A 17,807-nucleotide genomic window follows, 5' to 3' on the forward strand; every position below is an offset into this window, starting at 1 on the left:
TTGTCACCTTATTGTAATAAGTAAGTACATTACTAAAACATAACCTCTCTTTAGCAAATCTGTGCTGCCTATCAAAGATAATACCATTGTTGTCAACCCAATTCTGGATCCTGTTTCTCACCAGCCTTTCCAAAACTTTAACCAGCACACCTAACACACAGATTGGCCTATAATTTGGTGCTTGAGTTCTATCACCTCCCTTATGAAGTGGAGCAATCTTGCCTTCCTTCCACTCATTTGGAACTTGACCCAGTGCAAGACTGATTAAACAAATTAACAAAAAAAAAAAAAAAAAAAAAAAAAAAAAAAAAACAGATATATCATCAAGTCCCACAGCCTTATTAACAGTCTCTTATCCTCATCATCCACTGATCTCAAACACTGCTCTCATGCCACTTTCCCTATTCATTCCAGTTAGAAATGCACTATCTCTAGTAATAATGAAAGTTAAGGCCAACTGTCAATCAATTGCAAAAATAGTTAGGAATAAAAAAATTGCCACCTACTTCCTTCAGAAAACGAGAAGGAATCAAAATATTTATCTAGTTAATATATTTCAAACACTATACATAAAAGAATTCCATGGTTACTTACATGCACCAACCATAACATACAGGGCATAACGATACAGAGTGTATTTGCGTGTTGGATCTTTGCTACAGAGTCCACATCCAGTCATTACAGTTGCTGCAATATCCATAAGGAGAGTAATGACACATAAAGCTGCTGCTGTCTGGATATATGCTATAATAAAAATTCCAATCAAAATTAAAACAGTGCATTTGCCTAATTAAAATGCATTTGAAATATAAACTGCACTTTTATAATTATTCAACTGATTAATTTGGGCAAAACACGATTTGCATCTTTACACTTTTATCTGGGTAGTATTTAATGTTGGGCAGAATGAAGTTAAAGTTTAAAATAATTTTTTGCAACAATGAGACATCATCACAATAAGCTATTCAGAGCATTGTGCTACATTGATGATAGATTCTCCAGCAAGAAAAACATTAGGCAAATAATGAAATCTAAATCCTTATACACAGCAAGCACATCTTACATAAAAAATTTACTTGAATATACATTGAATGATTTAAAGCTAAGATCATTAATTATGTCTGATGGAGAGGAAACTAGTCATATAAAAAATTATTCTCCATTATAAATCAATTCCCTACACAAATGAATACCTCTGAAATAACATTTTTGATATTTCAAAGCTCAGAAAGAAATAAGGATAATTATAACTTATTGTAAATATTTCAGAATAACTAAGTGTTCTGAATTTAAAATGTATATACTTTTGGAAAAATCATAGTTGGACGTTTATTTTTCACTTGGTTAGACTATAATAAATTTAGTTTAATCCTTTATCCAAGTGAAAGCAAACAAAGTTTGCACCTGAAAATATCTTCAGGACTGGGATAAGGTAGTGCAACACCAGGCAACTCCGAGCAAAGGTGGACCAATACTGAGACAAGGAGTGATGAGAGCTTGGTCCACCTTTGCTCGGAGTTGCCTGGTGTTGCATTACCTTACCCCAGTCCTGAAGATATTTTCAGGCGCAAACTTTGTTTGCTTACACTTGGATAAAGGATTAAACTAAATTTATTATAGTCTAACCAAGTGAAAAATAAACTTCCAACATCTTTCTCTAAATCCAGAGTAATTCAATAATAAGGTGGTATACCTGTTGGCAATAGGTAAATATGACCTCTCCTATTGCTTCTGCCTTAGTATCTCCACGTTTGGGTCTGCCTCCCACTGACAAGACCTCAATAAAAGTTGAAACCGGTCTGGGTAGTGGCCCTTCTCTTAATGCATAGCAGTATACATGTTCGCAAGGAGATGTGCTTTGCATTATGAGAGATACTGAGACATGGAGTGATGAGAGCTTGGTCCACCTTTGCTCGGAGTTGCACTACCTTACCCCAGTCCTGAAGATATTTTCAGTCGCAAACTTTGTTTGCTTACACTTGGATAAAGGATTAAACTAAATTTATTATAGAAAAATCATAGTCTTCAGTCACATGTTGTCTGGAAAAGAAACCCAGGTTCAAATTAAATTCAGAGTTAGTGCCAGAAGGAAAAATCATTTTTCCCAGATTATGGACAAAACCTGACAGTCTAAGTTAGTAAGGAATAAAAGTAACACTGCTGCAAGATCAACTGCTAATAACTACTAATAAGTTAAGTTGGCTTAGCAACTGATATAAATGTTTGCAGTTCCATACCGGTTTGTGATTTAAGAAGAGTCCTTATATTCAATGTTAGGAGGTGGATTTTTTTTTTTTTTTTTGAGATAACCACATTGCATTTTTCAACTGCTTCCCTTGATCTAAAAACAAGTCACATTGGCTGCCCCAGATGCAGTAGCATTCTCTTTGCTCAGTAATGGTTCTCTATTCATAAGGGGTTTTGGCAATTTTAATGCAGCCAGTTTGCTACTCCTCTGCTGCATTTGCCTTCTAGCTTTAGCTGGGCACGGTGAGAGAGAATGCACTCCCACTGCATGAGAAGAACAAAGTAAGATAGGAAAGGAAGATTCACCCTTAGTCCCATAATACTCTAATAGCATTGGGTGGAGGGGGACGGGGGGGGGGGGGGGGAGTAAGAATAAAAGAAAGAAGGATAAGGACAGTCTACAGATAATATAATAGATGTATATTATGTGAAATAAGGCCTATCTCAGCTCTGATAAAGTCCTTTTCCAAGTACTATGTCATCCTTACCTTCAAAAAGTGCACATAGGTATGTCTAATTAATAATCCATCTTTAATATAATTCCATTTAATTAGTTAATCACCTTAACCTAGTTGGAAAAAAGGGGCTGCTCCATTACCAAAATAGCTTTTTTTTGTTTTTTTCAGTTTAATTTCAAATTTTAGGAGCATCATGATTTTATCAGATTTTAAGTATTAACATGCAATTTCATTTGCAATCAGATAAAAATATACATATCCATATTATCAAAAAACTATTAATTACATAAATTGTCTGGTAGGTCTGTAACAGAAATAACAGATCATGGGGATAGGATGGGGAAAGAAAGAAAGGAAATCACTTCCATACAAACAGTCAAAATATAATGATTAAATAACAAAAAAAAAAATAATTATAATATAAATTAACAATTTGAAATTAATTTTCATAAGTTAACGATTGGAACTAAATTACATTATACTAATAAATAAAAAATATGAAAAATCTAATCTTTCTCTCTTCAAAAAAAAATTGAATTTGCCATGGCTACAAGACAATCATAAATGAAAACAAACTATTCTGTAGTTTTAATGTTTAAGTAATAATTTGAAATGAATAATATCCAGTGATAAAGATCGAGATCTTACCAACTTTTCTAGCAGGGTAACAACCAGCTTTAGCATCAAGTTTAAATGGCAGTGGTTGAGGTGCATTTGCTTCTACACATTGCTCCCAGAGACCTTGTCGAAATTTATCAGCAGTCAGCCAATTTGAGGAGGCCAAACAGAGAATCATTAGAAGAATGACTATTAGACCACAGATGAAGGCAATCACCTAAAGTGGAAATAAGTTCTCAGTTCCTAGTAAATTTCTTTATAGTTATCATTATATAATTATATCAATCTTAATATAATATAACAATATAAATTTATCCATACACAGTTTTTATTTGCTATAGGCCCTTCTACCTCTCGAGTGTGTGTGCGTGGGGGGATTGCTCTTAATATTAGTAATATTAAATATATATAAATGGTACGATACTTTTAGAGAGGATACAGTGAACAGAATGGGGGGGGGGGTAATGTTATTGCCAGCAGAAATGCAGTCAAATGGTAGTTTCATCAGGAGGGTAGAGATATAGAAGCCTGTGAATTTTGAGGCTATCTGGTGAAAGAAAAGTCAAGAGAGCAAAATATACAGTCAGTCACTGCTACAGGTCAGTAGGTGCAAGGGAGCACGTCAGTGGCATGCTTTGGAAAATTAATATAATGAGTGGAGAGCAATAATTATGGGGGTAACTTCAAGTGAAAGTACAGAATGGAATTTGGAAAGGTTACATGGAGTTAAGAAAATGGAATGTACACAGCTAACAAGAGATAATTACCTGAAATAGTATGTGTTGTTGAACTCACTGATGAGCAGAGATAAGGAGATTATTATTTCAGAGTGCTGGAATAGGTGACATCAGAGGATTTGCCAATTATCTGGAGAGAGTAATCTGATTATGTCTTGATCTGGGAGGTTGCAAGCATGGAATTTTCAGTTAAGAAGAGAACTAAAGAGCATGTGATTATCATGAGCTCAGAAGCAGCACCATGACATAAGAATTTGAAAGGAAATGTTGGAGATGGTCAAGGGATGTTTGAAGAAAACAGGATTAGACTGTACACCCAGGGTCAGGTAGTCATGTAGTAGTAGTAAGACAAACAGCATCATTAAGCAGGAGCTGAAAACTCCTGCTTAATGATGTGTTATCTTAACAAGTGTTATTGTAGACATTCCTTTCTAAGCTGTGAATGTATGAATGCAGACACCAGTCAAAAAATGAGCACATATGCCCAGTAACAGCATTCACAATATTTTTCCTTTCAGAATTTCTAACTGACAGTCAATTTTTAAACATACCATTCGACGATCTTCACTGATTGCCTGGCAAACCTTTTCGATCATTTCATGATTTCTGCTTGTCAAAGGTCAGCAAGGCTTACCAAAGCATAACAATAGTTTCAGCTGCAGTTTTATCCAAAAGAAAAAAAAATTTCCCACATACTCTTTGTTCCTTGTGGTCAGCCATTACAAAATCGCAAATCTTGGTTGTAAGCACTAACAAAAAAGCAGCCAGAACAGTGAACAGTTCATACAGGATGGTCCCAATTGCCAGACTGGTGCAGAAAACCACATTCACAATGTCTAGTGGCATCATCCATAACTAGAAAATGCATGCACCAAGTTCAGATTCTGGCTATTTTTGGGTATTTCCTCATATTTTTCACTTATTTTATTTAGTAATTTCCCCAATGTCTCCACTCCAATATTATTCTAATCCATTCCAACTTGATACACTAGTTACTTTTAGTCTGCAGCATGCGGGCAAACTGACACTGATGTCAGCACGTTGCCCAGGCATATTTGTTTAGATTGTCTACTGTCTAGACAGTAGTCACTTGCACTCATGCAAACAGTGATGGATTTTTGTAGCTAGGCAGATTTAAGAAAATTAATTTAGTACTTGCAATTTTACATGTTATAGCTGCACAAAAAAAAAAGGGCAGCATTAATATGAGAAATATTACGTTAATGCATACATCAAGTCTGAGACTGGAAACTTGGCATAAAATGTTTTTCATGAATGCACAGGCTGGCAAAAATTAGAGTGAACATGGGGTTGTAGAGGGTACATAAGGGTAATGTGATCAGATTAAGAGAAAAAAAGATGAAAATCTATGTGTTAAGGTTTAAGTGCTGGGAAAAACTCGTGACAAAAGTTCAATGGAATGAAACAGAACTAGAAAATGATTAAAAGAAGTATTTAATACTTCCAATAATTCATCTTAGTTACAGAGACATCGTCGGGGAGTACAAAACGAGACCTCTCTCTCTCTCTCACACACACACACACACACACACACAACGAAACTAACTGAAACATGTAGAAGAAAGACTAGAGTCCTAATTAGGTAGGTTGCCCTCTGTAGAAACCAGTCAATGGCCTAGGATGTAAACTGGGATCTTGAAGTATTAGTGTTTCCCAAATTTAGGGAAGTTTTATGCAACTATATTGATTTAAATTAGGCTGATTTTTAAGAGCAGTAGCAGATTCTAAAAACAGATTTCTCTTTTTAGAATCTGCTATAATAAGTATTTAATAAGCATTAAATACTTATTTTAATAATTTCCTAGTAATGTTTCATTCCATTAAACTTTTATTATGAAAGATGAAAATAAGATTATGAAAAGAAATTAGCTGAGAAGACCAAAGGTAATTCCAGAGAATACGTCTGTTATGTAGCAAGTAAAAAGAATGACTATGGATGAATAACTTTAATGCTGTTGGAAGAGAAGAGTACAATGATAGGAGTTGAGTTAGCGAGTGATCACTTTATATGGATGTATCATCCAGCTGGAGATGCTGCAGTGACATGAACTGATGTGAGAAAAGAGGTAGAAAAATGGAGATGCTTAAGATATTGAAGAATCATAATGCAAATGCAGCCACTGGATCAGATGGACATCAGTCCATGTATTAGGGGGGGAATTGGCAGTGTCTCTGACTGGGCTGTTTTGAGTCTCAGCTCTGATAAGAAAGAAGTCTCTGGTAAGCAGTTCACCTGTATAAAGGAGTATCTATATAAAAACGTTTGCAAATATATTTGAGAAGTTGGTTAAAGGCAGAATCTGGGAATGGGTAGAAGGAAGTATAATATTCTATCAGTCATCATGATTTTGTGATGGATAGATCTTGCCTTAGTAATTTATTTACTTTTATAATAAAGAGACACTGAGTTAGATAAAGGAAATGGCTACATGATGATACTGATAGACTTTGCAAAGGTATTCAACAAGATACCATATGGAACTGTTACCTAAATTGGAACAAATGAGAATAGATACGAAGCTGGTGACAATGGATAAGAAGACGACTGATGTACAGACATCAAAGGATAGTATAAGGAAGCATTATATCTAGGAGAATCCAGACTGTGACTACAAGTGCACCATGGGGCTCTGTACTTCTATTCAATTTGTACATGAATGAAGCAGAAAAAAATTGAGAAGAAATATCCAGCTGATTACTGATGATGTAAAATAACTGAGTCCAGCAATAGTTAAGAAAGGCAATATGATGTAGAGCTCCTGCAGGATGATTTAAATAGATTGAGAGTATAGGTAAAGTGTAGTGGTACTTGTTTAATGTGTACTATAAGATTATGCACCTTGTAATAAAAAGATTATAACATATGTAGTACAGTAAAAGAAGCAGACTGCAAGAAAGTGATTAGGCTAGGGATTTGAGGATGATGATCAGAGAGGGCATACTACAAAAAAGTTGCCAAAATAACTGATTAACTGGTTGCTGAAAAGCACAAGAAAGATAAAGTGATTATTACACTTCTTTATATGGCTAAGAAAAAGTCACATCTGGGTTATTATGCATACATAAAGATGCCAAGAAATTATATTCTTGGTTTAATTCCTTCTCCATGTGTAAGCAAACAATGTTTGCACGTGAAGTTCTTCATGACTGGACTATTTGTATATAGAGGCTAATGACTCCACATCAATTGCCTTAGTATTCCATAATGCAGTGTATAATGCTAAGTATTATAGGAAGGGCCACTACCCAGACCAGTTTCAACTTTAATGAGGTATGTGCAAGGACTTAATATAGAGACTCTCCAAAAAACCCCAAGTGATCTACAAGATCACCCTATATCTCATTGAATGACCCTAAAAGATCACTACTGAACCCATTGCTACTGACTTGAATCACTCCAGGACAGGAAACTCAGTGGTGGTTCCACCCAGTGACAGACAAAAGCCACCAAGTAGAACCTCTCTCTCCTCTCCAGGAAGTAAGCAAACCCAATCCATTAATAAATATCCAGACCCAGAAAAGATACCAAGGATGAAATAATGCAGAAGTCATTATCCATATACAAGTAGTCGCAAGGCATCACAACTTATTAAAATGCTCTGGATTAGAGATTAGATGTTCAAAGTAATTTTCCACTTTGAAGTGGAAAATTACTCAGGGTTCATGAGACATTCGATTTTCTCTCTCTCTCTCTCTCTCTCTCACGCACAAAAAAAAAAAAAAAAAAAAAAAAAAAAAAGCCGTGATATAGACTTTGGCAGAAATCACCTGGCTACCTTTAAAAGAAAAATAGCTTCTGAAATGTTTAACCACTTGAAGTGTCTTTTTAATGCAGCCTGTTATAAAGCTAAATTCAATAATCACCACTGATACACACAAACACAGGAAGAAGATTGCACATGCCTACCTTGATGTGTGGTCCAAATCAATTGATATATAGACCTTACACCCTGCACTCGATACCCAGACATTACATAACTGAACTTTTTTTGTAGGAGGAAAAAGGGGCAAGGGGTGAATATAAAAGCCAGGATAAAATATTTGTGTATATCCAAAGATTTTCAAGTCCTGGCAGATTTACAAAAGTGATGAAAATAGACCCAACATGGATGAAGGATACTGCTGCAACTGTTAGCTGCAATATGTGTCGAAAGAGGTACTTCTAGATGTTAGTTCACTTATGACAAGAAGCAGAGTTTCATCAGATTTTTTTCTCCCTGTGCACAGTCAATATTTTGATATTAAAAGCATCCAAGAACTTTTAGTCCATTCCATATACAGAGTAAAGTAACTGCAGTGACTCAATACTCTTATTGCAAGAATCATTAGGGCCAAAATTTGAAAGCAGTCTGGTTCTAAACTAAATATGTTCATCTGTCACATCTAATTCATGGAGGTATCCAAATGACAGAAGCAGAATACAGATTATAAAAAACATGCAGTGATTAGAAAAACCTGTTCTACATGTTGCATGCATGCTAGGTTTAAAACTAACACTATAGGGAACTGAAAAGATCTATATCTAATATATTTACAGATCCCAATTTCCAGAATGATTAAATAAGCATTAAGAGGACAACATAACAGGGCCATAGCGCATTTATTGAATAATTAATATTTATGCTGTAAATACTTATAGGTATCAATTTAACAATATTCCAATGAATCCTAGTGTCAACCCTACATCGGTCCAATATAGATTTCATATGGTGGGGTGAATATAGCGCTCGTGTAAAAGTTGTGGTTTTTATCTATTTTATTGTGTTTTTCCATGAGAAAAGTAGTGTTTTATAGTATAAAAACACAAAAATCTAAAATAATAGTGTATTTAGTGTTTTATAACATATTTTTAGTGAAGTTATTGCTATAATAAATATAGTTCAAAATGGTAAAAAAAAAACACAAGAAATGTAACTAAGAAGAGCAGCAAAGTCGAGAACAAGAAAGCTTGCCCCACTAAGGAGGTTACTGAAAATGAATTAACCTCCAAAAACAGTGAAATTAAAGCAGATTATCAGAGAGACAATGTAAGCAATACAGAAAATCAAGAGGCATTTGAATGAACATAGGAAAAGAAAATTAAGCAGCAAAATAAGAAACAAGAAAGCACGGAATCAGTTAAGCCAATAACATCAAGTCTTCCAGGAGCTAAAATTAAAAATATAGCAAATGCAATTCATAAAGAGAAAAGTAAACAAATCACAATTTTAGTAGGTACTAACGACTTAACCAGTGATAAATTCAGTATGAGAAAGGACATGAAAGGGTTGTTGGAAGATGCGAGAGTGAAGAGTGAGAAAGTGAAAAAAGTAAGTATATTACCTTGATATGATAAAAATGAATTAAGAAGAAGGGCTATGATGGCAAACAATTGAATTGTTTGCCATCATAGCCCTTCGAGCTTTTGGATGTGTGGAGTGAGTCTGAGAGAAGATTAGATTTGTATAAGAGGGATGGCCTACACCTGAATGCATTTGGTATCAGGAGTCTTGAAAAACTAATAACTGATATGAGACCTAACACAGAGTCAGGGAAACTAAATAATAATGGAAGGAATGGTGAGAATGTAAGTGTAAGAGTGACAATGTTATATAATTGTGCTGATGATGGGAATGAGCATTATCATTGAAATGATTACGAGGAGAGAAACAATTTTGACTTTGTGTTCATCTGGTTCAGACCCATCAAATATGTGCAAAGATGTCTACATCTATAAGGCACCAGAGAAGAATAAAGACCTAAAGTTGTCCAACTGTGTCATGCAGACTGCAGACAAAAGTATACAAAAGAACATGCAGGTAGCTTATTATCTCTATGTATGAATGCTAGTAGCATCAGAAACAAAAGGGATAGAGTTGCCTTGGTCAATATGTTGGGACCTCAGATTGAAGGCATTAGTGAGAGCTGGCTACCAGAATCAGACATTAACTGGTATTGAGTGTAAAGGGTACAGTATTTTTAGGAAGGATAGACAGGATATGAGAGGGGGGGGGGGAATGGTGCTAATGATATCGGATGACTTGAATCCAGTCAGCACTGAGAACTGTGATTGTAGTACTAGTGTCAATGAATTTGATGCCATCTCATGTCAGATGGAATTTAACGAGATCAATTACATAGTGGAGTGTTGTTACAGACCTGGTGGATCAGTTGCTAGTAATGAAGAAATGCACCACCAAATAGAGACGATGGGCATGAAAAGAGTAATTGTAATGGGGAACTTTAATTATCCAAATATTGATTGGGTAGCAGTAAAATCTCAGGAGAGGAATGAAACCGAATTTATTGAGCAATTGCAAGATAACTTCTTCAAGCAGCATACAGAAGGTAACTCTAGAATTTGTCCTAGATTATACTGTCAGAGGGTGTTTCAGTTAAAGATTTAACTATTCTGCCTCCAGTTGATCTGGCACAATGTAGTATTGACACTAAACATGATGAAGCTCGTCTTCTCCATACATGCAGGTTTAAATATGAATGCTTTTTCAAAGAAAGTTGCAAAGCCCTTTTACATTGGCCAAATCTGAATTGGAACGATTGTTTCTCTATCCCAAAAGTTTGGGAGATTCTCATCTTATTTAACCATCAAAAATAGTTTTTAATAATATTATTTATTAATATTAATTTCTAACACAGGGCAACAGTTTTTAATTTGTAAACCACCGACTGCTGTATGTACCTTGTATTCCCATTCCTTTGATTTTTTCTACACACTGATGATGTACTGTTATTTTCAGTACGAAATATCTGTACTTTCATTTCATTAAAGTTAATTACTGTGGTTATCGGGTAATTTATTGTTTATAGTTGTGCCACAAGTACCTTTAAAGATTAATAGCAAACTTGAATTAGTTGTTTGGTTTGACTGTAGCAAGCCAAGAATTCACCGAGAATTGTTGCTACATGTTTTGAAGCGTCTTCTTACCTATAGGATTAAAATTCTGCAAGTTTTTTATTTAGAAGATGGAATGTGAAATGGTCAATGATTTTTCAAGTTATTCTTTGATTTAATTCTCGAGTTATTATTGAGAAGGGTGATTTGTAAGATGGTTTTCTATTTCTTGTTGGTTTTGAAGAGCAATTCTTTGGGCTCTGAACATTAGATATTTAATTATGCCATTTTTTAAAAAAATTTTTGGACTGATATACATCGTTCACTTGCTGCAAAAATCTCTATCTGCTTAATATACACTTCTATAGATTTCCCACTAAATATTCAGCCTAATCAGACCAAAATGGAGGAGGAGGAGGAGAAGGGGGGGGGAGAGATAATTCAGACACCTGAACAGGTCACATTATTCAACCAATTCGGACCAAATTTGGAATGTATTTTTTTAATGTTTTCATTAGAATTTCAACTAAACTGGACAAGAATGACAGTAGTTATAAAAGAATGGAGGGTGTCACACTCTTTGCAGATCTCTTCAAGCTATGCTATTTTGATTTCAACCCAATTTGGAATAAAGTTACTTCTTACATTGTTTAAGTGAAAGAATTAACTTTGTGTGTGTATGTAAAATAACAAAATAATAACAGACTGTTTGTAGAGCAAACTGGATGGGTGAAATTTAATAAAAATTTCAGATTTAGGATGCAATATGGAAACTGTCAATGTTGTTCAATAGAGCCTCCGTAGCTCAGTAGGTATAGAAGAAGCCCTTTGGTCTTTGATTCCTGTCCATGACGTGAGGAACCTTTATCTGGTCTCTTTCGATTAAAGGTGAGTTAGCCAGTCTCATACGGAGGTAGGGTTTTTTTTTTGTCCCTTAGAACAAGCAAACTGGCCCCATGAACATACGCTGTTATAGTACACCCACTTTAGCTGTCGTTGGTTCGATGCCAAGAAGAGGCAATTCATGTTGAAGAGGAGAAAGAAATAAGGCGATATACGAATTGGTCACCAACATGCGAAATCACATGCTTTATACATAAAATTTTCCAACTGTTATACAAGCAAAATAGTTACCACTTTAAAAACTACAATGATCAGAAGTTGATTTTCCACCATGTAATAATAAACACTCATTCCACAACACAGATTGATTACCCGATTATCAGAATGGATTCTCTATGCACAGAAGTGTCTAAGGGTCTCGTATCTTTGGGCATACTATACAGTCAAAAATACATACTTAATCCCTCCTCAGGAGGGCTCAAAAAGTCCTAAGAGGGGGGGGTCAAGGAATGGGGGAGAATCCAACATGAAAAAAATAAAATAATAAATGTGGTTCAATTGGCATTTTTAGTAGCCAGATGGGATTTAATTGAATTTAAGACAATTCAGCAGGATATCTTTAAAAATTATTTAATCAGACAATGCATGGTGACAAAAATTAAGCAAATGAAATCAATATGTGTAGAGTACATTATGTCAACAATGGGATTAACGTGTCATAAATAAACCAACTTTTAACACACTATTTTTTTTTTTTTAAAACAATAGTATCAATTCTTCAAATGACTAAGCAAAGAGTTCAAACATTCAACTCTAATATAATTCTATATCACATTGAGTGGGTGATGCGACTGGACAGTAATTTGTTGTTACACCAGCCCTTGATTCAAGATTGCTAGAAGAAAAATTATTTTTCGTCTCTGCCCCCCCCCTCCTTCCACGATATATTCCATTTTTATTGGCAAAACGATTTGAAATGATAATGAATTTTTCTATAACTGGATCATTTTAAAGAAAAAGTAATTAACCAAACAGAATTATGACTACAATAAATATTTCCAACAACAACTCTACATTCAACTGTTCACTATATAAGAATACGACTATGAAAGGATTCGGGTATTGTGATTGTATTAAGAGGAACATTTTATTATTATCATCAAATAGGGACATGTTACTCCGCTACACACAACTCACTCTCTCCCCTACTTAATCCTTCAATAACACTATTAGCATCAACATGCAAAACGCCATCTACAACCTACCACAACCAAACAGTATTTTCTGTATGTAAATTGAGTGTGTTCTCTTGGCCGATTTTTGCGTATATACGGGAGAAAAATTCGATTCTTCGGGAAGAAAAAAAAAAAATACTATCCCTGTATGAGATCGGTTAAATGTAAAAAATAATTTCTGATTAAAAATATATATGTGTGTGTGTGTGTGTGTGTATGTATGTTAATTACGTAATATATACTAGACACCATAGTCGACATATCTTCAAAAATAAATAAATAAAAGTCTTGGCCTACAGAACGTTTCATAATTTGCAGACTTCAGAACGCGTGCGAAAATTCTTAGTTTACGAAATTTTATTATGTACATTATTACGAAGCAAATTTAATCCTAAAATATGATCTAAAACAAAGTTTGTCTATGCGTACTGGAAATGTTTTAATATACTCGTAATATATCGAACGCTGAATATATCAATATATATTTATATTTCATATACATTTAAGTAATGAGGAAAAGTAGTATAATTTATTTATTCATGAATTTGCTTTATTAGGGGTGGGGCATTGGGGAACGCCAGTGTGTAGTCCACAGTAAACTGTCCCCCCCCCCCCCTTGATGAAAAGTGTTGAAATGCTTTTAAATACTCGGTAACAGTTTAGCTCTATCAACGAACTTAATGGGAACTCGTTTGCGGCTGTATTGCATAGGTAGCAATTGTAACGTTCATTTCCGTTGCCATTAACAACAGTGATGTCATTATCCTGTTGGCTAGCAGCAGGAAGATGTTGGAAACTAACAACGGTGACGTAACAAGCTTTCTGTGCAACCTCAATTTGTTTTCAGTATATTACGGTTCAGTCTTTGCATTGCAGAATCAACGAGGTGTGTGCAAACTAGATTTTATGATGGAGGGAACCACACGCGCCTATTTTATGAAACCAGATGTCGAAGTTGGCAGCTGGCCAAAAGGTTGATTGTGACACCTTTCCCATGTTTGACAGAAATGCATGAGGATTTTTGACAGATAGTCATCTCGTAATAAATACTTCAAAGATTCGCGATTTAATCACTCAAATGGTGTCGAAGTGAGCACGCACAATTATGACTGACGATCATGATTTGATAAGGATAGTAGCAAAGTTTTTATTAGTATGACAGTTATGTATTCCAACATTTTTCCTATCCACGTCATTCACCAAAGATTGATTAAAAGTGTAACATCTTAATATTTTCGCATTGTGCGTGGAAAGAATTGAGTGCATTTAGTTTACAAAAGAAAAATACGAAAAGTTGAACAAACCCTTCTCGTTTATGAAAAATAAATTTTTCTGTATTTTAAATTGAATAATACCAATTTAGCTCCTCGTTTCTTGATGATTTATTGGTTCTGATAATGAACTTATCAAAAAAGATTAAACTGTTATATATAGAGCTGTCAAATACTGCTCCATCTCGCTTCAGTGGTCTTGCAACATTTTGTACTCAGATTCAGCAAAATTGAAATATAATACAAAGCTTATGCCTATCAGAGAATGATGCAGTTACATTTGAAAAGCGGAAATTAGGCTGCAGCTCAAGTGCCGCGAAGAGAATATCCAGCGGCGAAAAGTTTGTTAAAAGCTTTGGTGTTTAGAAAGCTCAACACTAAACAGTGGCGCCATTCGTTTCTTTTCCACGTCTTGCATGTATGAAATGTCACAAATTTTGATGTGCATTTAGCAGACGTTTGGTAAGTCTTCAGTAAACACTAGCACATCGAATTCCTATAAGTGCCTGTCATAATACTGTGGCCATTCATATAAAGTGGAAGCAAGTTAAGTATCATTACGCTGTTATTATCATTACAACACCTCATAGTCAGAAGACTCATTGTGACAGGTGCACTGCCATTATCTCATTTTAGGGATGATCTCTTGTCGGCATCTCTTTCCCTTGCTCGAAATTCTCCCCAACATCCATCCGATAAATACCTCACAACTTACACTCTTAATCACATCACCTCAACTTTTATTCCCAAATCATTTTTGAGACTCTGCAGATTACATGCTTTCAAATCTGTTCTCATACTTGATACTCCAGTTTTTAAAGGGGGGGGGTCATGGAAACATAACAAGGTTTTAAAAGTAAGTTTTACTTTCGAAAAAAAAAATAATAATAATATGTTAGAGTACCAAGGAAAACTGTCCAAACTGCTTAACACATCCGTTCTCCAACCAAGAGGCGGCGGGTTGAAATCCTGCCACGGACACATATGTGGGATGACCCTTTATGGAGGAAATTTCATTTCACGTCACGAAAAATTAATCACCTCACTTACCTGAAGTGGTTTAAAAAAAGTTTAATATCCGGTTTTTAGGATTATGTAAAAAATAAACTAAAATAATAATAATAAAACATTCTAATCCTTTCTAACCACGGTGTATTATAGATTTACAATCTTTCATGGGTTAGAGATGCATAAAAAAAAAAAAAGAATGGAACTAAAGTTCCATTAATAGAAATTAATGGAAGTTATACAGAATGATATAAACATACTTAATTTTCAAATGAGCAGCTAGAATCGAACAATGCACAAGAAGCTGGTTTGATGCTAAATCAGGTGTAAAAGCACAGCTTTAAGCCATCTCAGCTGTTATTTATGATCAATACAGCGCGATAGGCTTGGAGACGAAAGAGAAATCGAATATGAAAAAGAGAATTTTTTCATTATATGGCAAGTAAAAGGAAGAATAACTTTAGTGAATGTGGAAAATAGTAACATGCCAGATGTCTTTGAAATACACCGTATTTTTTGAAGTAACGATCGTTTCAAAGAAGTTCGAGTCCTTACGAGTGGTTTTAATGAGATCCTTGCAGTGTTCAATTCGATACATTTTTTGGTCGTCGATCAACTTGTGGGGGAACAAATCGCGAATTCAATTTACGAAAACCCAAACTTTCGGTCAAAATATTGTGCAGAGTTGATTTTGGAATCCCCAATTCATCTTCAATCAATCTCACGGACAATTTCGGGTTTTATTTGATGAAACACGGTCTTTTTTGGATGTTAACCGCTCAGTCCAGTTTTTGGACGGTCCCGCTTTTAATCATCCTCAAGAGTCTCACGACCACTTTGAAATCCCTTAAACCACTCGTAAACTTGAGTACGGGATAAGCATTCGCCACCGTATGCTTTTTGAAGCATTTGATGCGTTTCGGTAAAACTTTTACTAAGTTTAACACAAAAGTCAATCGTAGCTCTCTGTTTGTAATTCATTTTCCGACCATTCATCAAAACACACTGTCACTCTTGGCAAACTCGTCTTCTAATGAAACAAATGTCATAAAGAGTTGGCGCAACACTAATGAAGGTTGCCGCTTTCGACAATAAAAATACACAACAGGTGGCGTCACTAGTATCTTCTATTTTCGAAAAGTTCGGTTTCTTTTTGGACAGAGGGTTAAGAGTTGTTAAGCGTTCACTTTGGTAAGATGTGCGTCACGGCATGCTGTCGTGGGAACTAGATGAAAGGATAGAGGTTGGCGAGTTGGAGATATTAAAGCTATTGTAAGAGCTGGATTCGAACTCGACAGTGGAATTAAATGGGATGTCTGCAAGGAGGCTGAAGGAACGTGCAAGAAAATTAGCAGTGCTTCTGACTTGGTTGTTCAACTTGAATAACAACACGAGCATTGTTCCTAATGAGCGGAAGGAAAACAAGGTAATTCCATTATACAAGTGGTGAAGCTAAGACAGACAACCAATTATAGACCGACCACTCAGTATCTTTGATGTCTTCATTAAGGTAGTGAAGAAGCTAATTAGGATCTGCATGAGGTGGATAGGTAGCGTTCCTCTAGTTTTGTCATATACCCCCTTGTTAAAGTAAAGCAAAAGTACTTCTGGACTTAGAATTATTATTTGTATTTTTACATAATGTGGAAACCCTGTTCTAGAGACCAAACAAACTATTTTCATGTCCCGTGAGGCCTCCCCATAGGTGGGGAGGCCTCACGGGACATGATAGGTCTCATACCGGGAAGTGAAATTCATTTCCCACAAAGACAATCCCAAACATTCATGCCAGAGATTGGAGAACGAGCAAGTTAACTGCTTGGCCGAGTAGTCTAGTTACTGGAATGCAATTAACAAGCTCTGAAATTCAGTAAAAGGAAATGGTTATAGTCAGGACTATTAACGAAAGTGTAATTGAACGGATGCAATCAACTCATTTATGACAACTGTTTATGCCAAACAGTATTCAGCAAAACGTCAGTTTACTCCACTAGTGACGTTTTCTTGCACTCCCTCTTTTATAAAATAAATACTGTAAGATAACTAAAAAACCTTGTTGGAGAGAAGCTTTTGAGAATTAAAAAGAAGTCCTGGTGTATGCCTGAATGTTCTCTCGCAGAATAGACTAGTTTTTTTGTTTGTTTTTTTGCTTATTCAAGCAAAATTATTTAGTTTCCCTTTTTTTGTTGACTTTTGTATTTTTTACTTCAAAATAAAAAAATAAAATATTTTTTTTTGTATTTCACGAAATAAAATGTTTTTTACTACTAATATAGTAATTTTTATTTTAATATAATCAATTACAAAATTACAACACTCAAGATTAATTTTTTTATATATACTGATTATGCCACTCCTATAAATGTGTCGCCTGAAACATGCCCTTGCTTTGCAGGTAAGCCTACAGATATAGCCCTGTTCACTCGATAATTCATCAGTGACATCCTACTAGCTTGAAGGATATGGGGATTATTATTGTACGGGCACCGCCATGGATTTCAAAGACATGGCAGGAGACCCAAACTATCCACACAACC

General features: G+C 35.1%; 1 protein-coding gene across 2 annotated transcripts in view; it reads right to left on the minus strand.

Annotated features, from left to right (window-relative positions):
- The window catches only part of LOC150109345 (transmembrane protein 47), a 249,502-nt gene that overhangs the window by 19,251 nt on the left and 212,444 nt on the right, over positions 1-17,807 (minus strand). For both annotated transcript variants that reach the window (XM_090412750.1, XM_090412759.1), the window contains 2 exons: positions 3,354-3,540; positions 595-744 (listed from right to left, as the gene is read on the minus strand). In XM_090412750.1, coding sequence (XP_090268876.1) covers positions 595-744; positions 3,354-3,540 — 337 coding nt within the window. The remainder of the gene's footprint in view (positions 1-594; positions 745-3,353; positions 3,541-17,807) is intronic.

This window comes from Typopeltis vanoorti, chromosome 2 (genome assembly GCF_054136105.1).
Source record: "Typopeltis vanoorti isolate ZY-2024b chromosome 2, IOZ_Tvanoo_1.0, whole genome shotgun sequence".
Taxonomy (NCBI): domain Eukaryota; kingdom Metazoa; phylum Arthropoda; class Arachnida; order Uropygi; family Thelyphonidae; genus Typopeltis; species Typopeltis vanoorti.